This window comes from Nymphaea colorata, chromosome 3, assembly GCF_008831285.2.
Source record: "Nymphaea colorata isolate Beijing-Zhang1983 chromosome 3, ASM883128v2, whole genome shotgun sequence".
Taxonomy (NCBI): Eukaryota; Viridiplantae; Streptophyta; class Magnoliopsida; order Nymphaeales; family Nymphaeaceae; genus Nymphaea; species Nymphaea colorata.
Genome location: NC_045140.1, coordinates 13191208 through 13215380, shown reverse-complemented (window position 1 = coordinate 13215380; position 24173 = coordinate 13191208). Strand labels below are relative to the sequence as shown.

Sequence of the window (24173 nt, the reverse complement as noted above, 5' to 3'; positions counted from 1 at the left end):
GAACAGTTTCCGTCTCCACCTCCTCCCTTGTCCCTTCATCTTTCGCCGGACCACGAAACTCTACAGCAAAGCCAAAGAAGGTAGAGGAGTTTCACGGATCCATCTCCGGAGAACCATCGTCATTTCATACCGGTTTTCACTGTTTCGATTTCTGCACTTCTTTTCTGCATCAAAGAGGAAAGCTTCTAGGGTTTTATTTTTGGGCGTTCTTTTTCGAAGATGAGTATAGGGTTTTGCAAGAGGGTTTTGGTTAGAGCTCTTTGAAGCTCCCCTTCGAAGGTTGGGGTTTCAGTTTATCGTACGAAGCCATGGCGACGAATACGAGCGGCAACGCCAGCACCAACCAGATGCGGCAGCCCGGCGCTCCTGGCTCGCTGGGCAACTCGGCCATGCCGCCCCCGCAGTCCATGATCCCGACGCCTTCGACGGCGGTGAACCCGCCGACGATCCTCAATTCGCAGCCGGCAGTCGCCCCCCCGCCCCACTTCCAGAGCCCCTTTCAGACGCAGGCTTTCGTTCAGGCTCAGGTGCAGGTGCAGTCGGCCCACCCTCAGTTCCAACCCCAGTCCCACCTGCAGATGCAGACGCAGTCCATCGTCCACGGCCAACCTCAGGTCCAGAATCTCCATTCATCTTCTCCTACTCTATCCACGCCGAGCTCAGCGAATGCAAAGAGGGCCCAGCAAAAGCCGCCCGTCCGCCCCGCTGGAACGCCCACGAGCGCCAGTATTGCTGCTGCATTGAAGTCGGCGGAGCTCACCCCGGCCGCCCGCCGGAAGAAGCGAAAGCTTCCCGAGAAGCAGTTGCCTGACCGCGTGGCTGCGCTCTTGCCGGAATCTGCCCTCTACACGCAGCTCCTCGAGTTCGAGAGCCGTGTAGATGCGGCCTTGATGAGGAAGAAAATCGACATTCAGGAGTCGCTCAAGAACCCGCCTTCGATGCAGAAGACACTCCGAATATACATCTTCAACACGTACGCCAACCAGAACAAGGCTCCTCATGAGCGCGGGCCTGGGGAGACGCCATCGTGGTCGCTAAAGATAGTTGGGAGGATTCTGGAGGATGGTTCTGAACCGGAGCCAGCGGGTGGCATTCCAAAGCCGAATCATTCGTTCCCGAAATTTTCTGCATTTTTCAAGAGAATCACAGTTACCTTGGACCCGACTATGTACCCTGAGAACCCAACAATTGTGTGGGAAAATGCTCGCTCGCCGGTCCAGCACGAAGGTTTCGAAATTAAGCGAATTGGGGACAAAGAATTCACAGCCGGTATTCGTCTCGAGATGAATTACGTGCCAGAGAAGTTCAAATTGTCACCGGCACTAATGGAGGTTCTGGGGATTGAAGTCGACACCCGTCCGAGAATTCTAGCTGCTATATGGCACTATGTGAAGGCCAGGAAGCTGCAGAATCCAGCAGATCCCTCTTTCTTCATCTGCGATCCACCGCTCCGAAAGGTCTTCAATGAAGAGAAAATGAAATTCACTGCAGTATCACATAAGATATCTCCTCATTTATCTCCTCCTCAAGCTATACAATTGGAACACAGGATCAGGTTGTCTGGTGAAATGCCAGTGGGCAGCGTAGCTTACGACGTTCTGGTGGACGTCCCCTTCCCTCTGCAGAAGGAGATGGCTGCCTTTCTGGCGAATACGGAGAAGCATAAAGAGATTGAAGCGTGTGACGAGGCCATTTCTTCTGCAATCAAGAGGATCCATGAGCACCGGAAGAGGAGGGCATTCTTTTTGGGATTTAGCCAGTCGCCTGTGGAGTTTATCAATGCCCTTATTGCATCGCAGAGTAAGGACTTGAAGCTGGTCGCCGGAGAAGCAAGTAGGAATGCCGAAAAGGAGCGGCGTGCAGAATTCTATAATCAACCATGGTAAGTATCTTCACTTCGTTTCTTTGTACGATGCTTAGCGGTGCCTTTGTTTGTTACCTTATTCTTGTTGTGGTGCGAGTGAACAGGGTTGAGGATGCTGTCATTCGCTATTTGAATCGTAAGCCTGCTGGTGGAAGTGATGCACCGGGAGCCACATGATAAAAGGTTTTTTGCTGAATCACTTGCCTTTTGGGTGTGGGATTTAGCATTATTCTTCCCCTTTTCTTTTCTTCCGCGGGCTTCACGGAAGCAATTCTTGTTTTATCTGCTGCCTGTTCTCAAATGTAATTGTACTGACGTGCTGTTTTGCTAATTAACAAAGTTAGAACTACTTTGAGATGAAATGCTGGTTAGTGTGAAGAAGGTGATGGTTTTTTTTTTTCTAGGTGTCCTGTTAGATATTAGCCTTTTAGTTACATTTACCTGTTATGAGAGGTTTCTTATGAAGTATATTTAATAAATATGGATATCTGTTCATTAATGTTTGACATGAAATAGGCACATGATCTGGTTAATTATGTAATTTAAGGTTTTCATTGGGGGCATCCCTGATTTTCAAATTTCAATTAAAGTAAAGAGCTGAATTCGGTTTTGCATCTGAAATTTTACTTTTTGATCTTCATTGGTTCCTGGGATGTGTTTTGATAAGATTGTGTAGTTGATGGAGCAGGTTTGCCTTTCTTTCTCATTATTTGAAGTTTTTCGAAATTTTCTCTGAGTTCCTGATGCCCTTTCACTGTGGAAATGCTTCTCCCTTTGCATGAGAACATTTTCCAAGATGCATCAAATGCAATAAAGTATTACTGACTCTTTTTCAATTGCAAGATATGACCAATCTAAGTTGCTGTTGGAATTTTCGCAAGTACCCCAAGGCCCAAGCCGCTTAAGTCAATAAGCTGCCAAAGGAAGCTGGTTCAAATACGAGAAGAAAGTATTGTCACATAAAACACACATTATTTGGAAAAAAACATGCATATTACCCGAGAAATAAGTCACCCGTATAAAATGGCAATTAAACGCTTCTTTTTTAAAAAAATGCCAGAAAAACAAACATAAAAGAACGTGTATTATATGCATTTTTTTTGCGTTTTTTGTATTTTTTAATAATTTTATTTTTTTATAATTTTTAGGATTTATTAAATGTTTTAAATTTTTTAAAAATTGGTCGAGATTTTCTCGAGATATTCCTCAGATATACAACTTTGTTGTATTATACTCGAGAAATTCCTTGCGGTATAGTACCCATAGACGATATATGTGACAATGGAAGAAACTCATCTTATGGAAACCTATGGATTTGTTATGACCAGGTCATAAGTTTATATGACATTATTGTTGTAAAGAGGCCTGTTTCTAGTTCAGTCTGCCAGCAAGAGGGGAATTCTATTTGGCTGGATTTGTAAATGGTGCTGCTGTTGTTCATACTGAATCTTGATTTTTGGGATTCTGAAGTTGGGTAACGAAAGCGTTAATGCAGAGAGTATCAACTTACTTTGTAATTTGGTGAAAATCCTAAATATGTATTTGATTGGATAAAATGGTCAGTGTCCAATGGCCATAGTTGCTGCAAAGAAAGGAATAAGGAAGCTGCGATAGACAACTGACAGATTAGACTGATAAATCTGTTTGGAATAGAAGCCTGTGAAGCGTTGGTATGACATTTATCCATGTGACCAGCATAAAAAAATTGTCTTATGTCAAGGTAACTGGTGCTTTGTATGTGCACAGGAGAATGAAGATTGACTCGAGAACTACATGATAGATGCGATTTAGGTTGGTATGTATGTCAAGTAGTTGGTTCTTTTACGTTATTGAACCCAAGAATTGGAGTTGTAAGTAGGATATCCTAATTGGCAGACAAGACATACTCTAGACTCCAGATGATGGAGTTACGCCACCTCCATGAGCATGGAAGACCAGATCTGGTGACTGGTCTATGGTATCTGCAGGTGTTAAAAGAATACTGACTTTCTTTTTGGTGCTTTATGGCTTGCTCAAATGTATCTTTTGAGGATCTGAGATAAACTTGTGTTGATCTTAAGTTTCACTGGAATCAAGCTTATTTGTTTGTTGTTGATTAAAGAGGATGTGTTTTTGGAGGAACTCTAAATTGTTGATATTTTGTTGGATGTGACTCCTAAAGTGGCATCATGGCATGCCAATATGTGCAGAACAAATATCTAATGAATAAGTGATACTGCAATTGGGAGCAAGAAGCAATGTCCTATGCAGTGGTAAAAGTAAAATGTCGGGAAACTAAATGCCTCATCAAAGCACATTGGAAATTCTATCATGGATCAAAGTGCGGAGCTTGAGGACAATTACTGTTTTCAGGAACTAAGATTTTGATGTGGTCAATTTTGAGGAATTTTCATTTTCAGGAAGCTACTAGCACCATGCTCTGGCATAGCAAGGTGGCATTTTCAAAGTAATGAATTGTAAGAATAATTTTTCAGGCATACAATCCTCCTTGAACTTTTGATCTGTCTTATGATAGTTTAAGAAGTATGTGATGAGTTGCTATGAGTGAAATTTTCTACAAATACCTCGTTGCAGTTGCAGAGGAGTCATCCCGTAAGGCTCAGCACACCTGGCTGGGGTGGACTGTCTAGGGCCATTCAAATTGACGGTCATCAACAGTCCAAAACTGAAGCGTGCATCCTTGGGTGCAAGACTAGAGCAATGAAGTGGTTTTGTAGTTTATGAGGGAGGGAGCAGTCAATTTGGACAAACGTGAGGGGATGGTTGTGAATCCATGCATTTATCGTGCATGTTGTTGGCTTTGTTGCCCCCATAAAATGGCCACTCGAAGGAAGTTTTGCACGTGGATTGTTTACTCATTTCCACTCTGTCCACCAACTTGGGCAAGAAGTGATAGCAAACAGCAGTGTTAGAGCCAAAAATTGATTTAGTTATTTTCTTGTATATTATGTATCCTTGTCATGGTAAAAATGGGGTGGCAATATTGGCAAAATTCCATGTATGTTGTTTTCAAGGAGTGTACATCCTCTTTCTGGTGCATTTGATCAGTCTTTCCGTGCATTTCATCAGTCAATGGTGCAAACTTTAAATTTTATGACATGCCCTTTGGTTGTTTTTACTTGTAGAGATTAACTGTGAATGAAGATTCATTTGGACTTTTGCACAGTTATGAAGATTCATTTGGACTTTTGCACAGTTATCAATAGCTTCGAAATAGATTTCAGTCAGTTCCAGTTGGAATGCTTAGTTGGTTCATGATCATAGCTGTTTAATTGTTTGCTTATAGAAATAAAAAAAACCAGAATTTCCTTTTAACATGTGAATTATTGTCCACAAAGAGTAAAATTTTCAGGGCCATCAGTGGCCTCCGTGTCTCTTCAATCAAGATCGTTGAAGAAATGTGGGTAAACTGAGAACCTCAAGAATTTGCATTAAGCATCGATATATATTGTTACATGCCATTTATAAGTATACCACACCGTCATTCTTCTCTAAGTAACTAGCAAGCTAAAGAGTAAGCAACTGGGAAGCATCAAGATAGCAGGCTAGGTTGATCGTGCAAGCAAGCTGTTGCGGAAGTTCTTAAGGTGCTCACGGAGTTTCTCAGGTGGGGGCAGGTTCTGGTTCACGAAAGGGAGATTCAGGAGGTCATGGAACCAACCCTGCAGATGTGGGAAACTATTTTCTTCAACAACTTTGTTACCAAGGACCTCTTCAATTCTTTGGATCCACATAGGCATCCAGCCTGCTGCAATATCAACTAGTCCGATCGTCTCTCCACCAAAGAATTTGTTACCCTTCAATGCACCTTCCAGTGTCTTCAAATTCTCAACTAGCTCTGCCTTGGCCTTATCATGCTCCTCACCTTGGGTGGAGAAATATTTGAAAATTGCCGGTGAGCACTAGAAAAGGGAAAGGGAAAATCATGAGAGTACCCCAACAAGGAATGAAGGGAATATAGAGAAAAAAGTGGTGCGATCCCTCGAGAAAGGATTGGAGAACACTACTGAGAAAATCAAGAACATGTTTTTAAACTGAAATTGGACAGCGGGATTACCCGGTTTTCTCTGCGTTTCTCAAACTATCAAAACATGGAAAAATCCATGCTTTGGAAAGCCAATCTCCATAGATTTTCCACTAATAACCGGTATAATGTGTATGTGTTTATGCCTGGATCCTGTAATCAGTATAGACCATTTCGAATGAATTTGATCTGTGTAGTTTCCTTGCATAAAACAAGTCTGTCTCTTTGTATGTGACAGAGGAAGGGAGAGGGAGAGAGAGGTTTGCACAAACTGATGAATTATTTTTCACCTTATCATCAGAAAATTTTGCCCAGAATCGTGCCATAGCTCGCTCATGAAGATCTTCTGACAAGATGGGCTTCTCTGGCCAGGTTTCCTCGACGTATTCGATGATCACCATCGACTCTGGTATCGGCTTCCCGCGATGAACGAGCACGGGGACCTTCTTATGAACTGGGTTGTATCTTAACAGGAGCTCGCTCTTGTCCTTCAAATATTCTTCTATGTATTCATACTCGATTCCCTTGAAGCTCAAGGCAATTTGTACTCTGAAACCGAATGGGCTTTCCCAAATGCTATGCAGCTTCACTTCTTCGCTCATTCTCTCTCTCTCTAGAGTGCGGGTGTGGCTGGAATGGTGTTTGTGTATTTATGGTTGATGACATCTTCAGCCTGTTTTGGAGCCCAAGTTTGAGGATGAAGTCAATGGTCAGCAATGGCGTCGGTCATCAATCCTCGGTCGAAAAGGACATTGGCTTGGAAGTCATGGACACTGACGTGAGCAAGGACGTTGTCGATGTTAACATGCTGAACCTTTCAGTCATCTGGAGAAAGCCGCAGCTCTGAGAGCGATAGAGAGCTCTAAAAATCTGAACTGATTTTACCGTCATAGGTGGTGATAAGTGGTAAGATGGGAAAATTTATAACTTAGTCTTCTCGCGTTTCTCTTTCTGTTGTCTTCAATTGAAAAGGAAAAACTATTAATTTTTCCGTTGATGTGACAATTGTTTGCTTCCAATGGCGTTGGAACGAATCTTCCACACTATCACCCTTGATTGAATGACATAATGGAGAAAATGTTTTTTTAGTTAAAAAATTATACAATTCTAAACCCAGAAAGTTGTTTAATTAAGGTAGCGTTTGATAAGCAGGGATTTTACTGTACCACAGGAAAAATAATTCAAATTTTTAAAATTTTTTCAGTTTCATCAAACATGGAATTATTTTTTTTACCGTTGGGGCTGAAATCGGAATAATATTTTTAGAAATATTATTCCAGCTGAGAGACGGAATAATATTTCCGGTTTTCTTTTTTTTACCGTTGGGGAGGAAGAAGGGGCGGGGAGGGAGGAGGAAAGGGAAAGAGGGAGGAGGAAGAAGAAGAGAAGAAGGGAGGAGGAGGGAGGAAAGAAGAAGGGAAGGAAGGAGAAGAAGGGAAAGGGAAAGGGAAAGGGAAAGGGGAAGGGGAAGGAGGAAGGAGAAAGGGGGAAGGAGGAAGGAGAAAGAGGGGAGGAGGAAAGGGGAAGAACGGAAGGAGGAAGGAGGAGAGGGGAAGGAGGGAGGAAGAAGAGGGGAGGGGGAAAGCGGAAGGAGAGAGGAGGAAAGGGGAAGGAAGAACGGAAGGAGGAAGGAGGAGAGAGGAGGAAGAGGGGAGGGGGAAAGCGGAAGGAGGGAGGAGGAAAGGGGAAGAAGGAGGGATCGTGGAAGGAGGGAGGAGGAAAGGGGAAGGAGGGAGGAGAAAGAGGGAGGAGGAAAGGGGAAGAACGGAAGGAAGGAGGGAGGAAGAAAAGGAGAGGAGGAAAGGGGAAGAACTGAAGGAGGGAAGAGGAGAGGGGAAGGAGGGAGGAAGAAGAAAGGGGCGGAGGGGGAGCTGCTACTTTCTCATTTCCATCTATTCTTTCCCTCTTGCCATCAAACGCAACATACTTTTGGAAATCCTAGAATTTTATTTCTAGAAAACCAATTCCAGAAACATATTTTTGAAAACTTGTTTCCAGAAATATGTTTCTGGCCATCAAACGGAAGGAAGAAGATAGAAATATTCTTTTGGAGAAAAACGTTGGGTTCTGGTGCTAATATAAAAAGGTAACGAGTTCCTCTGGACACTGTTTCGCTGGCTCCATATTAGGCCTTGACACGTGGTCCGTTCTTACTTTTGAATAGTTGCTGTGCTTTTTGTTGCCTATTAACACTCACCTAGTGTATTAAACTAAATCCGTTTAATGAAAACACTGAAATCTTCATTGGAGATATTTTGGTGTATTAATTGTCACTTGAGGAAGCCGCATTCAGACTGAAAGCCTTTGTTTCTCACTTAATGGCATAAAACTCCGAGATTAGTACTTCTACCGTTATACTCAGCCTATGCTTGCGTTGGCTACACAAGCCGCTGAACCAACTACATGAAAACACTACATGAAAACTTTTAGCAGCATGTATTGGCAATAGAAAATGTCTAACCTGATCCCATAGTCAAAATATCTGTCAATAAATTATCACATTTTATCTCTAAACATGATTTTATTTGAGTGCATCATAAAATGATACTTGCCGTTGTGTAAATGCAATCTATTTTGTCTCATTTCTCATTGCCTTTTCTTAAATGCTTTTTTATCGTAGAACCTTCCCATATAGTGTGCTTGTCACATTTAATTTTTTCGAGTGCGCATCGCATCTTTGTAAACATGATTTTACTTGAAAGTATCTTAAAACGAATATTGCAACTGCATTATCAATTTTTTTTATTCGACTGCTTATCACCTCCTTCTAAACATCTTTTTATCTTAAAAACAGTCCATACAATGTCGTTGTCGCGTATAATTTTTTTTTGTGCTTATCGCATCTATGTAAACACGATTTTACTCAACTGCATCATAAAATGAATCTCGTAGTTATGACATCTTATGATTTCAGGTGCTTAGCCCATTTCAAAAAACATAATTTTGTTTCAGTGTATTGTAAAATGAATCCAACAATTGCTTTATCGCAACCTATTTTGTGCAACTACTTATCACCTCTTAGTAACACTTTTTTATCATAAAACTAGACCATAAAGTTTCGTTGTTGCATTTAATTTTTTCGAGTGCCAACCACATCCCTGTAAACACGATTTTATGAGTGTGTCATAAAACGAATCCTACAGTTATGTTATCACAATCTGTTTTGTACGATATCTTATTGCATCTATGTGAACGACTTTTTATCATCAAACCAGTCCTTACAGTGTCGTTGTTGCTTATACTTTTTTCGAAGTGCTTATTGCATCCTTGTAAACATGATTTTATTTGAGTATGTCATAAAAGAAATCCTAGAGTTGCATTATTGCAATATGTTTTGTCTGACTTTTTATCTCTTATTATTAAAAACTTTTTTATTATAAACTAGTCCATACAGTGTCATTCTTTCATTTAATTTTTTTGAGTGCTTATCGCATCCTTGTGAACAAGATTTTATTTTAGAATTTCGTAAAACAATTCTGGTAGTTGCGTTATCACAGTCTATTTTGTTCAACTGCTAATCGCCCTTTAGTAAATGCATTGTTATCATAAAACCAATCTATACAGTATCATTGCTGCATTTAATTTTTTAAGTGCTTATAACGTCTCTGTATACACGATTTTATTTGAGTGTATCATAAAACAAATCTTGCGCTTGGGTTATCACAATTTGTTTTGTTTGATAACTTATCACTTCTTTGTAAAATGCCTTTTTATCGTAAAAACAATCCATATAGTGTCATTGTCGCATTTAATTTTTCTGAGTGCTTACCACATCCTTATAAACATGATTTGCTTGAATGTTTCATAAAACAAATCATGCCGTTGATTTATCACACGATCTTTTGTGCTTATCGCATCCTTGTAAACACAACTTTATTGGAGTGTAAAGTAAAATTATTTCTTTGTAAACACAACTTTATTGAAGTGTAAAGTAAAATTATTTCTGCAATTGCATTATTGCACGACTTTGTGTTTGATTGCTTATCGCCTGTTAGTAAATGTCTTTTTATCGTAAAACCAGTCTACACATTGTCATTGTCGTAGTTAATTTTTTCGAGTTCTTATTACGTCTTCGCAAACATGATTATATTTGAAAGAATTATAAAATGAATCATGCATTTGTCTTATCGCAATCTGTTTTATCTGACTGCGTATTGCCTCTTTGTAAGTACTTTTTCATCATAAATCTAGTACATATAGTGTCATTGTTGCATTTAACTTTTTTGTGTGCTTATCGAATCCTTTTAAACATGATTTTACTTCAGTGTACGATAAAACAAATCTTACAGTTGTGTTATCACATAATTTTTTGTGCTTACCTAGTCCTTATAAACATGATTTTATTTGAGTGTATTGTAAAATGAATCTTGCAGATTCATTATCGCAGTTAGTTTTGTCTGACTGCTTATTACCTCTTAGTAAACTCCTTTGTATCACAACACTTGTCCATAAAGTGTTGTTGTCGCATTTAATTTTTCCTATTTCTTATCATGGTTTTCTAAACACGGTTTTGTTTGAGTGTATCGTAAAATGAATCATGCGGTATCACAATTGTTTTTCGTCTGACTGCATATTACCTCTTAGTAAATGTCTTTTTATCGTAAAACCAATCCATATATTGTCCTTGTCACATTTAACTTTTTTGAGTGCACATCGCATTCTTGTAAACATGATTTTATTTGAGGGAATCACAAAATGAATCCTACAGTTGCATTATTATAATCTATTTTGGCAAATTACTTATCGTGTCTTAGTAAATGCCTTTTTATCGTAAAACCAGTCCATACAGTGTCATTATCACTTTTAATTTTTTTGTGTGTATCATAAAATGATTCCTATAGCAGCATTATCGCACAACTTTTTGTGTTTATCATGTGCTTGTGAACACAATTTTATGATGAAAAGGCATTTACTAATAAACAAACAAAATAGATTAGAATAACGCAACTCCAAAAATTCATTTTATGATACACTAAAGCAAAATAGTGTTTACAAGAACTAGATATGCACTTGACAAAATAAATGCGACAATGACACTATATGGATTGGTTTTAAGATAAAATGAAGTTATCTATGAGGTGAAAAGTAGTTGGACTTAATCGTGTTTATAAGGGGGCAATAAACACAGAAAATCGTGTGATAATGCAGCTGCAACATTCGTTTTACAAAACACTTAAGCAAAATTGTGTTTAGATAGACATGATAAGCACTAAAAAAAATTAAATACCACAACAACACTACATTGGTTGGCTTTACAAAAAACATGTATCTATTATGAAGCGATAAACTGTCGGAATAATTAAACGCAACAACGACACTGTATGAATTGGTTTTATGACAAAATGACATTTACTAGTTGTTGATAAGTAGTCAGACAAAATGGATTGCTATTAATGCAAATACTTGATACATTTTATGATACACCCAAATAAAATTGTGCTTATAAGGTTGTGATAAGCACTTGAAAATATTAAATGCAACAACGATGATGTATGGTTTGGATTTATCATAGAAAGACATTTACTAAGAAGCAATCATGCAACTGCATCATTCATTTTAGGATACACTCAAATAAAATTACGTTCACAAGCACATGCTAAGCACAATAAATCCTACAATAATACAACTGCATGATTCATTTTACGATACATTCAAGTAAAATCATGTTTACAAGGACATGATAAGCACTGGAAAAAATTAAATACAACAGCGATACTGCATGGATTGGTTTACGATGAAAAGACATTTACTAAGAGGTGATAAATAGTCAAACAAAACAGATTGCGATAACACAATTGTAGGTTTTGCTTTACCATACACTCAAATAAAATCACCTCTCACTAAACATCTTTTTATCATCAAACCGGTTGATAAAGTCTCACTGTCGCATCTAATTTTTCTAAGTGCTTATCGCATCCTTGTAAACGTGATCTTATTTGAGTGTGTAGTAAAACGAGACCTACAATTGCGTTATCATAATCTGTTTTGCGAAGACGCTTACTGCCTTCTAGTAAATGCCTTTTCTTCATCAAACCCCTTCATATAGTCGTTGCACTTAACTTTTTCGAGTTCTTATTGCATCTTCTAAACACAATTTTACTTGAGTGTACCATCAAAAGAATCCTGCAGTAGCATTATCACAACCTGCTTTGTTTGACTACTTATTGCTTTTTTGTAAATGCTTTTTTATCACAAAATCAGTCTATACAGTCTCGTTGTTGCATTTAATTTTTTTGAGCAGCTGTATTATTGCATGATTTTCTGTGTTTATCACCCCCTTATAAACACTATTTTATTTAAGTGTATGGTAAAATGAATCTTGTTACTTCATTATCGCAATCTGTTTTGTTTGGTTACTTTTCATCTCATAGAAAACTCTTTTTTTATCGCAAAACGAGTCTATACGGTCTATACCATCCTCCTCCTCCTCCCGTCCCCCATTCTCCTCCTCTCCTTCTCCCTCCTTCCCCCACCTTCCGCCTCTCCTTCTTCCCCCTTCCGCCCCCTCCTCCTTCCTTCGCCTCTCCTTCTTCCCCCTTGCCCCCTCCGCCTCCACCTCCTGCCCCTCTGCCCCTCTCCTTCTCCCCCCTTCCCCCCATTGGGCCGGGCCGGACCGGGACCCGGGATATCGGGCCGGGGCCGATGGGCCGACCCGGCCCGGCCCGATGCCCACCCCTATGTTTGAGTTTATCGTAAAACGAATCTTGTAGTTAATTTATCGTAATCGATTTTTTTCAATTGCTTATCAAGTCTTAATAAATGCCTTTTTATTGTAAAACCAGTCCATATAGTGTTCTTGTCGCATTCAATATTTTCGAGCGTATCGTACAATGAATCCTTTAACCGCATTATCACACAATTTTTTGTGTTTATCATGTCCTTGTAAACAAGATTTTACAATGAAAAGGCATACACAATAAGCAGTCAAGCAAAACAGGTTGTGATAACACAACTACAGGAATTCATTTGGTCTTTATGAGGACTAGATTAGCACTCAGAAAAATAAATTCAACAATGACACTATATGGACTGGTTTTATGATAAAAAAGAGTTTTTTATGAGATGAAAAGTAATCGAACAAAACATATTGCGATAATGAAGCCACAAGGTTCATTTTACCATACACTTAAATAGAATAGTGTTTATAAGGGGGTGATAAACACAAAAAATCATGCAATAATACAGCTGTTGCATTCGTTTTACATAACACTCAAGGAAAATCGTGTTTAAATGGACGTGATAAGAAATAAAAAAAAAAATTAAATGCAACAATGACACTATATAGCCTGGCTTTACAGTAAAAAGGTGTTTACTATGAGGTGATAAGCAAAAAAAATAATTAAATGCAACAAAGACACTGTATGAACTGCTTTTACAATGAAAAGACATTTCTAACTGGCGATAAGCAGGCAGACAAAACGGATTGTGATAATGCAAGTACGTGATTCATTTTACGATACATCTAAATAAAATTGTGCTTAGAAGGATGCAATAAGCACTAGAAAAAATTAAATGCGACAACGATGTTGTATGGACTAGATTTATCATGAAAATGCATTTACTAAGAAGCGATAATGCAACTGCATGATTCATTTTATGATACACTTAGATAAAATCATGTTCACAAGCATACGATAAGCACAATAAATCCTATGATAAGACAACTGCAACATTCATTTTACTATACACTCAAGTAAAATCATGTTTACAAGGATGTGATAAGCACTCAAAAAAATTAAATGCCACAATGACACTGTATGGACTGGTTTACGATGAAAAGGCAGTTACTAAGAAATGGTAAGTAGTCAAACAAAATAAATTGTGATAACACAATTGCATGTTTCATTTTATCATACACTCAAATAAAATCACCTCTCAGTAAACGCCTTTTTATCGTCAAACCGTCGATAAAATTTGATTATCGTATCTAATTTTTCCAAGTGCTTATTGCGTTCTTGTAAACAAGATCTTGTTTGGATGTATAGTAAAACCAAATCTACGGTTGCATTATCATAGTTTGTTTTGTCCAACTGCTTATCGCCTCCTAGTAAAAATGCCTTTTTTTTGTCAAACCCCTTTATACATTGTTGCTTTTGCATTGAACTTTTTTGAGTGCTTATCATGTCTTTGTAAATACGATTTTACTTGAGTGTACCATAAAACGAATCCTATAGTTGCATTTTCGCAATCTATTTTGTTCGACTACTTATTGCTTCTTAGTAAATGCCTTTTATCGCAAAACCAATCCATACAGTCTTGTTGTCGTATTTAATTTTTTTGAGCACTTATCGCATCCTTGAAAACATGATTTTATTTTAGTGTATGGTTAAACAAATCCCACTATTGCATTATCGTAATAATTTTTGTTCAATAGTTTATTGCCTCTTAGTGTTGTTGTTGCATTTATTTTTTTCGAGTGTTTATCACATCCTCTTAATCATGATTTTGTTTTTGTTATATCGGAACAAATCCAACATTTTTTGTATGACTATCTATTTTGTCAGATCGTATCACAATCTGTTTTGTCTGACTGCTTATCATCTTTTAGTAAATGCCTTTTTGTCATGGAACCAGTCCATATAGTGTTGTTGTCGCATTTAATTTTTCTGAGTGTGTATTGGGTCCTTGTAAACATGAGTTTACTATAGTTGTGCATATTGTGTCCTTGTAAACATGACTTTATTTGAGAGTAACGTAAAACAGATCCTACATTTGTGTTATCGCATTATTTTTGTTCATCTGCTTATTGCCTCGTAATAAATGCCATTTTATCATAAAACCAGTCCATACAGTAAAGTTATCATATTTAATTTTTTGAGTTCTTATCACCTCCCTGGAAACATGATTTTACTAGAGTTTATCAGAAGATGAATCTTGTAGTTGTATTATTACAACCCATTTTGTTTGACTGCTTATTGCCTCTTAGTAAATGCCTTTTTGTCATAAGACAAGTTCAGATAGTGTCGTTGTAACATTGAGTTTTTTTGAGTGCTTATCATGTCTTTGTAAACATGATTTCATTTGTGTCTCTTAAAGTGAACCCTGTAGTTGTGTTATCACAATATGTTTTGTTCGATTGCTTATTGGCTTTTGGTAAATGCATTTTTATCTTAAAGCCAATCCGTACAATGTCATTATTACGTATAATTTTTTGAAGAGCTTATCGTGCCCTTTTATGTGCAATTTTACTTCAGTGTATCGTAAAACGAATCATGTAGTTGTGTTGCCACAATCTATTCTACCCGACTGCTTATCATTTCTTAGTAAATGCCTTTTTATCGTAAAAGCAGTCCATACATTGTCATCATCACATTTGATTCTTCTGAGTGCTTGTCGTGCCTTTGCAAACACAATTTTACTAGGGTGTATCATAAAAAGAATCCTGCAGTTGCTTTTTCATAATCTATTTTGTCTGATTACATATTGGCTCTTAGTAGACACCTTTGTCAAAGCAATCCATACAATGTGGTTGTCACATTTAATTTTGTGAATGCTTATTGCAGCCTTATTGCACCATTTTTTATTTGACTGCATATCGCCTCTTAGTAAATTCTTTTTTATCGTAAAATCAGTCCATATAATGTCATGGTTGTATTTATTTTTTTCGAGTGTTTATCGTGTCATTGTAATCACAATTTTATTTGAGTGTATTATAAAATGAATCCTGGATTATCGCAATCTGATTTGTCTGATTGCTTGTAGCCTCTTAGTAAATGTTTTTTATCATAAAACTAGTTCATGCAGTGTCGTTGTAGATACGATTTCACTAAGTGCTTCTCATGTCCTTGTAGACACAACTTTACTTAGTGTATCGTAAAACAAGTCCTGTAGTTACATTACTTGCAATTTTTTGTGCTTATCGTGTCTTAGTAAACACAATTTTATTTGAGTATATTGTATGTGAGTGTATCGGAAAACAAATCCTATAGTTGTGTTATCACAATCTGTTTTGTTCGACTGTTTATTGTCTATTAGTAAACATCTTTTTATAATAAAAACAATACATACAATGTCTTTGTTGCAGTTAATTATTCTAAATGCTTATTGCGTCCTTCTAAACATGGTTTTATTTCGTTGTATCGTAAAACAAATCCTATAGTTGCGTTATTGCAATCTATTTTGTCTCACTACTTATCGCCTTTTAGTGTAAGCATTTTTATTGTAGAACCAGTGAATGCAGTATCATTGTCACATTTATTTTTTTTGAGTGTTTATTATGTCCTTGTAAACATGATTTTACTTGAGTGTGTCTTCAAATGAATCATGAAATTGCATTGTTACACAATTTTTAGTGCTTATCCATCCATGTAAACATGGTTTTATTTAAGTGTATCATAAAATGAATCATCAGTTCTGTTATCACATGATTTTTTGTTTGATTGTTTATCACTAGTGGTAAACACATTTTTATCATAAAACCATTCCACATAGCATCATTGTCGCATTTAAATTTTCTGAGTGCTTATCGTTTCTTTGTAAAGAAGATTTTATTTGTGTGTAACTTCAAACAAATCCTACAGTTGCATTATCACACGATTTTTTGTCTAACTACTTATAACCTCTTAATAAACAACATTTTATTGTAAAACCAGTCTATACAATCGTTGTTGCATTTGATTTTTTTTTTTTGTTTTTTTTGCAACCTTAGAAACACTATTTTATTAAATGGATCCATAAATGAATCCTACAACTGCATTATCGCAATTTGTTTTTCTAGACTGCTTAATGGCTCTTAGTAAATGCATTTTTATCATCCAACCAATCCATATAATGTCATTGTTGCATTTAGTTTTTTCAAGTAATTATCTCATTCTTATAAACATGATTTTATTTGAGTGTTTCGTAAATGAATCATATAGTTGTGTTATTATAATTTGTTTTGTCTGACTGCTTATCGCCTCTTAGTAGACACTTTTTTATTGTAAAACTAGTCCATATTATGTCGTCTTATTTAATTTTTTCGAGTGCTTATCATACTTTTATAAACACGATTTTATTTTAGTGTATTGTAAAACGGAACCTGCTTTGTTTTACTGCAATCTGTTTTGTCTGACTGCTAATCGCTCCTTAGTAAATGCCTTTTTTTTATTGTAAAATCAGTTCATATAGTGTCATAAAATAAATCTTATAGTTGCATTGTCAAACGATTTTTTGTGTTTATCACATCCTTGTAAACATGTCTATTTGGGTGTATTGTGAAATGAATCTTGCAGTTGCGTTATCACAATTTATTTTGTCCGACTATTTTTTGCTTTCATTAAACAACTTTTTATTATAAAATCAGTCAATACACTGTCATTGTCGCATTGAATTTCATCAAGTGCTTTTCTAGGCCTTGCAAAAATGATTTTATTGCCTCTTAGTAAACACCTTCTTTTCGTAAAACCCAGCATACAATGTTGTCTTTACATTTATTTGATGTGCTTATCATGTCTATGTCAACATGATTTTACTTGAGTGCATCATAAAATGAATCCTGCCTCTGCACTATCGAATGATTTTTTGTGTTTATTGGAACCTTGTAAACACAATTGTATGTGAATGTTTCTTAAAATGAATATTAAAGTTGTGTTATCGCAACCTGTTTTGTCTGACTACTTATCGCCTCCTAGTAAATGCCTTTTATTGTAAATCAAGACCATATAGTGTTTTTATTGAATTTAATTTTTTTGAATGCTTATCGCGTCCTTTTAAACGTTGTTTTATTTTAGTGTATCATGAAACAAATCTTGTTGTTGCATTATCGTGATCTGTTTTGCTCGACTGCTTATCGTAGTAAATGCCTTTTTATTGTAAAACCAGTCCATATAGTATCATTTTCTCATTTAGTCTTTTTGAGTGCTTATCGCATTCTTGTAAACACTATTTTATTGGAGAGTATCGTAAAAAAAAATCCTCTAGTTACGTTATCAAAACCTATTTTGTCTAACAGCTTATTGCCTCTTAGTTAAGACATTTTTATCATAAAACCAGTGAATATAGTGTCATTGTCGCTTTTAATTTTTCTGAGTGTTTATCACGTCCTTGTAACCGTGATTTTACTTGTGTATATCTTTAAATGAATCATGCAGTTGCATTATCGCATAATTTTTTGTGCTTATCACTCCCATGTAAACATGATTTTATTTGAGTGTATCATAAAATAAATACAACAGTTGTGTTATCGCATGATTTTTTTTTCTAACTATTTATCACCTGTTAGGAAATGCCCTTTTATCATAAAATCATTCCACATTGTGTCGTTGTCGCGTTTAAATTTTTTGAGTGCTTATCGCGTCTTTGTAAACAAGACTTTATTTGGGTGTATCTTAAACAATCTTATAGTTGCGTTATTGAATGACTTTTTGTCTGACTCCTTATCACCTCTTAGTAAGCAGATTTTTAACATAAAACCAATACATACAGTCTCGTAGTCGCATTTAATTTTGAGTGCATACTGCATCCTTGTAAACATGACTTTACTTGGGTGTGATATAAAACAAATCTTGCAGTTGCGTTGTCGATACTTTATAAATGCCTTTTTATCACAAAACTAGTTCATGGAGTGTCACCACATTTAATTTTCTTGAGTGCTTATTGCATCCATGTAAACATGATTTTATCTGAGTGTATCATAAAAAAAAAATCTTGTAGCTGCATTATCACATGATTTTTTGTGTTTATCACATCCTTGTAACACAATTTTATTTGATATTTGAGTGTATCGTAAAATGAATTTTTCATTTGCATATTCACATTTTATTTTTTTTGACTGTTTACCACCTCTTAGTAAAGACCTTTTTATCATAAAACCAATCCACACAGTGTCATTGTCACGTTTAGTTTTTTCATGTGTTTGTGACATTCTTGTAAACATGATTTTACTTGAGTGTATCGTGAAACAAATCTTGCAGCTGTGTTATTGCATAATTTTTTGTGTTTATCGCATCATTATAAACACGGTTTTGTTGATGTGTATCATAAAAATGAATCCTGCATTTGCACTATCACAATCTACTTTGCCTGACTTCTTATTGCCTCTCAGATAAGCTTTTTTTCATTGTAAAACCAATCAATACAATGTTGTTGTCGCATTTAATTTTTAGGTGTGTCTATCGCATCCTTGTAAACATGAATCCAAATTTAGTGTATCATAAAACCAATCACAATGTTGTTTTATCCCATGAATTTCATTTGAGTGTATCATAAATCAAATCCTGTAGTTGCATTATTGTATGATTTTTGTACTTATCACGTCTTTGTAAACACGATTGTATTTGAGTGTATCATAAAATGAATACTACAGTTGCATTATTGCAATTTGTTTTGTTCGACTACTTATTGCCACTTTGGAAACACCCATTTATCACAAAATTAGTCCATAGTGTTGTTGTCACATTTAATTTTCCGAGTGCTTATTGCGTCGTTGTAAACAACATGAGTGTACCATAAGACGAATCATGCATTTGTGTGTTCGCAATCTATTTTTTCGGACTATTATCACCTCTTAGTAAACATCTTTTTATCATAAAACCAGTCTATACAGTGTCGTTGTCGCATTTAGTTTTTTCTGAGTGCTTATCGCATCCTTGTAAACAAAATTTTACTTCATTGCATCATAAAACAAATCTTATGGTTATGCTATCGCATGATTTTTTGTGTTTATCACGTCCTTGTAAACAAGATTTTATTGGAGTGTGTCATAAAATAAATCTTGCATTTGTGTTATCACAATCTACTTTGTTTGACTTCTTATCACCTCTTAGTTACACCCTTTTTTATTGTAAAACCAGTCAATACAATGCCCTTGTAAACATGAATTTATTGGAGTGTATCCTAAAATGAATTTTACAATTGTGTTATCACAATTTATTTTTCATGACTGATTATCGTCTTTTAGTAAATGCCTTTTTCTCATAAAACCAATCCATAGAGTGTCGTCGCATTAACTGTTTTGTGTGTTTAATGCGTCCTTGTAAATATGATTTTACTTAAGTGTATCGTAAAACGAATCTTGTAGTTACGTTATCCCTATCTGTTTTGTCTGACTACTTATCACCTCTTTGTAAACACATTTTTGTTGTCAAACTTATCCATATGGTGCCATTGTCGCATTTAATTTTTCCTAGTGCTTATTGTATCTTTGCAAAAATGACGTTATTTGATTGTATCGTGAAACAAATCCTACAGTTGCATTATCTTGATCTGTTTTTTCTGACTACTTTTCGCTTATTAGTAAACACATTTTTATCGTAAAACCAATGTATACAGTGTCATTATCGGCCATTTAATTTGTCTGAGTGGTTATGATGTTCTTGTAGACATGATTTTATTTGAGTGTATCGTAAAACAATTTCTGCTTTGTCTGATTGCTTTTTGCATCATAGTAAACACCTTTATTGTAAACCAGCTCATATAGTGTTGTCGCATTTAAATTTTTCAAGTGCTTATCTAGTCCTTGTAAATAGGATTTTGTGAGGTTTCATGATCCTCTACGAGATTTTTTTTAAGCATAATTTGTGTGTTTTGTTTCTTGGTTTTGATGGTATTTGTTCTTGTTATTATCTTTATTTGCCTTATTCTGTTGAACAAACATGCTGGAATGATTTGTATAACATTTTTCTTTCTTGCAAGGCAATGAGCAGTAGACAAATCAAGGGTGCTCGCCAAGGCTGAATTTGGTCATCGAGATTATCCAACAGCTGGGTATGATCTTTTGGTTTGATCATTTCCTTCTACCTTCTGGTTCTTCTAATCCATAAAATCTTTGCTTATAGGCTTCAAATCCTTTTTTAGGCCTTAAAATTATTGTCATCTTCATCTTTCCATGATGCAGTGAAAATTTGAATCGTCATTCCCAGTCCAAGTACCCAAGAATAAGCATATTGTCACAAGTGTTGAAGATTAAAATGGTTATTATATTGGCATGATAATAGGATGGCACCCATGTGTCTCCACTGTTATTGGCAAGCAAATGTCATAATTCATTTGCATTGTATATTTCTCTTGTCTTTTGTAAAACTCCCTAATTCAGAAATGAGGAATACCTTTGTCTTTATTCTATTTTTTTTTATCATTGTATAAGAGCTGAAGTTACTATGGTAGTCAATCATGATAGGTCAGAATATAACACCACCAGCTAGTGAGGAAGCAAGACAAACAGAAGGAAATGAAGCCAATCCTTTTTACCTTCATCACTCGGACAACCCTGGTGTGGTTCTTGTATCTCAACCATTAACTGGAGATAACTATGAAGTTTGGCATAGAGCAATGACCATGGCCCTTGTGGCCAAGAATGAACTTGGTTGTCCATGGGATGATTCTGGAACTCACTGGTCCTAGTTAAGTCCCTTGTTTTATCTTGGCAATGTTCCAAAAATATGGTCCAATTGTGACTTCTTAATTCTTTGCATACATCTCTCTCATCAACTGTGATTTATGTGAGCACTACTGCTGAAGTGCGGATGTAGCTCAAAGCTCATTATTCTCAATCCAATGCTCCTAGGCTGTATCAAATACAACAACATATTATTAATTGCAAACAGTTGTAGATGTTACCTCCTTGTAGCTGTGGTGCCATGAATCAAGTCAGGGACATACATGAGCAATAGCGTCTCACATAGTTATTGATGGGACTTAACGATAGCCATAGCACCGTACGAAGCAAGATACTTTTTATGGATCCAACACCATCCATCCTTTGTGCCTATGCCCTTTTGGTCCAACAAGAAAGGCATCATGATGTTCATGTTGCTTCTCCATTAGAAAACGTCTCTATTGCTGCTGTTCAAAAACTCGATGCAGAGAAGGATCAAGCCAATAGAAACAAGAATAGACTGTTAATAGAAATAATGAAAATACCAAGGAGACTCTTAGAGATCATTCCTCGTGGACCAAGGAGACTTTTAGAAAGAATCAAATCTCATCATTCAATAAGACATTTGAAGAAAACAACCTTCATCAATCAGGAGGACTCTTAGAGAGAATCAACTCTCATCAATCAAGGTGAATTGCTTAGGAGATAAAAAATCATGTCTCTTGGAAAATTGTAATGATAATAAATCTTTTGTAACTACCCAAAAGGACTCCTTATGTATCTCCTCTATATAAAGGCAGCTACCTACAAAAGAAAAACAAGTTGAAAAGTAGAGAGTAGTGAATGTAGGCCTATTGGCCGAACCACTTTAAAAATTTATGTCTTTTTCAATCATTTTTTGTTTTTATTTTTAGCATGGTATCAAAGCAGTTGTCATTGTTAGTGTTGCTGCTAGATCCTAAGGATCACGTCTTGTGTTGTGGCACTTCATTCTCATGGTAAATCAAGAAGCATCATCCAATATGGGAGTCAACTCTGATGCATGGTAAATCAAGAAGCATCATCCAATATGGGAGTCAACTCTGATGCAAGTACGAATCTTCTTGCTCTCCTCTTCAATAACAAGCAATTTAGAACATTTCCTCACCATCGAGTTATGTGCTGAAAATTATCTTATTTGGGAATCTCATTTCACTGTAATCTTGATCTCATTTTATCTTGTGGGGTATATTGATAAAGGAAAACCTCCTCTGTCAATGTTTAGATGTGAAACAACTAAAATTAGTCCATAATATATTGAATGGCTGAGAAATGATCAATTGGATTAAATCCTCTCTATCTGAAGCAATAGATACCCAAATTTTTGGTTTAAAAGCTTCTGTAGAGGTTGAGGTGCTCTTAAGCAATCCTATGTTGCTCAATCTAGGGCTAGAATAATGAAGTTAAAATTGTTGTTTCAAGATTTGAAAAAGGAGTCTAGTTCTATGGACGTTTATATAAACAACAAAAAAGCTATTGCTCATCAGTTAGCCATTACATCCAACCTAGTTGATGAAGATGATCTTGTTCTTCAAATTCTTAGAGGATTGCCAAGTCAATACTTGCCATTACAGTCGATATGAAAACTCGAAAGGACCTTGTCTCTTTGAATGAACTTCATGAGCTTCTTCACATACAATAAGCTAACTTAAAAGAAATTGATTCTCAAGCTCTTGAATCTTTTATGTCTGCTGTGAATATTGTCTCAAAACAGGTTTACAACAAGCAGACCAACTATAGAAGCCATGGTAGAAACAACTACCAATCTTAAGGAGGAGGACAAAAAAATGAAAAATATAAAGGTGATCGTCTTGTGTGCCAAATATATGAAAAATTTGGTCGTATTGCAAAGTTTTATTAGTCATATACTAACTTGCTTAAAGAAAGAGAGACAACATCTCCTCAAACGTATCATGCAGTTTCTTCTAGCACTCTGAATCAAGGCATTGAAGATGACAATTGGTATACTAACTCTGGTTGTGGCTCATCACATCACCAATGATATCAACAACTTGTCCATTCATGCCAAATACAAAGGTGGAGATGCAGTAAAAAATAGAGATGGATCAGGTTTGAGAATTTTCGATACTGGTTCTTCAAAGACATCTCAAAATTTAGTTTTAAATGATCTCCTTCATGTGCCCAAAATAACAAGAAGCTATTTGTACAATGTTTTTCTACGGAAAATGGAGTTTATTTTGAGTTTTATCCAAACATGCGCTATGTCAAGCAGTAGGAACAAGAAAAATTCTTCATCAAGGAACTAGTAGTGATGGGCTATACAAGATGGACCTTGGCATCATAACAAAGGAAGCTTAGCTTGAAGAAAGACAGACTATTGGGCAGTGGCACAAAAGACTTGGTCACCCTTTATTTTTCATTGTTAAGAAGGTTTTGAACAAATGTGATTTGTCTTATTATGATGATTGTTTAAATTATTTGTGCGAACCTTGTCAAAAAGCTGAGAGCCATACACTTTCGTTCAACGCTATTTCAAATAAGGTGAAACGCCCGCTTGAACTCATTTATTCAGATGTATTGGGTCCAGCTCCGATGGAGAGCATGAATGGTTTCAAGTACTATGTTATTTTTATGGATGTTTTTTCAAAGTATATTTGGATTTATTTGATGAAAAAAAATCATATATTGGCCATATTTTCCAAGCTTCCATTGCACTTTTTGAAAATCTCATTAGACACAAGATAAAAAAATTTCACTCAAATTGGGGAGGAGAATTTTAAAGGCTTAACCATATCTTGTCTATAATGAGATTTGATATAGAATATCATGTCTTCATATCTTTGAACAAAATGGAGCAGCTTAAAGAGGATACAAACATATTGTTGAAATATGCTCATCTCTAATGGCAGAAGGTAACATCCTTAAGAACTTTTGACCTTATGGTTTTTGTATTGTAGTTTATTTGATTAGCTGAATACCAACCAAGATTT

The 24173-nt window shown here is 36.2% G+C and overlaps 2 protein-coding genes across 6 annotated transcripts; one reads left to right on the top strand and one right to left on the bottom strand.

The window, feature by feature from the left end:
* LOC116250186 (SWI/SNF complex component SNF12 homolog) lies at positions 1 to 20573 on the top strand. Of its 5 annotated transcripts, none has more exons than XM_050076705.1 (3): positions 1 to 1882; positions 1969 to 2047; positions 20502 to 20573. In XM_050076705.1, exons 1-2 carry the CDS (start codon positions 309 to 311, stop codon positions 2039 to 2041), a joined length of 1647 nt encoding a protein of 548 aa, XP_049932662.1. In that variant the 5' UTR covers positions 1 to 308; the 3' UTR covers positions 2042 to 2047; positions 20502 to 20573. The 5 variants fall into 5 exon arrangements, with proteins under 5 accessions (XP_049932662.1, XP_049932661.1, XP_031479523.1 ...); XM_050076704.1 differs by lacking the exon at positions 20502 to 20573 and adding an exon at positions 6261 to 6489; XM_031623663.2 differs by lacking the exon at positions 20502 to 20573 and adding an exon at positions 6127 to 6260.
* Positions 5270 to 6734, bottom strand: LOC116250187 (probable glutathione S-transferase). Its single transcript, XM_031623665.2, has 2 exons — positions 6179 to 6734; positions 5270 to 5766 (listed from the first exon to the last, which is right to left on the bottom strand). The coding sequence occupies exons 1-2, from the start codon at positions 6488 to 6490 to the stop codon at positions 5410 to 5412; spliced, it is 669 nt and encodes a 222-aa protein (XP_031479525.1). The 5' UTR covers positions 6491 to 6734; the 3' UTR covers positions 5270 to 5409.
* Positions 20574 to 24173: the final 3600 nt, after the last annotated feature.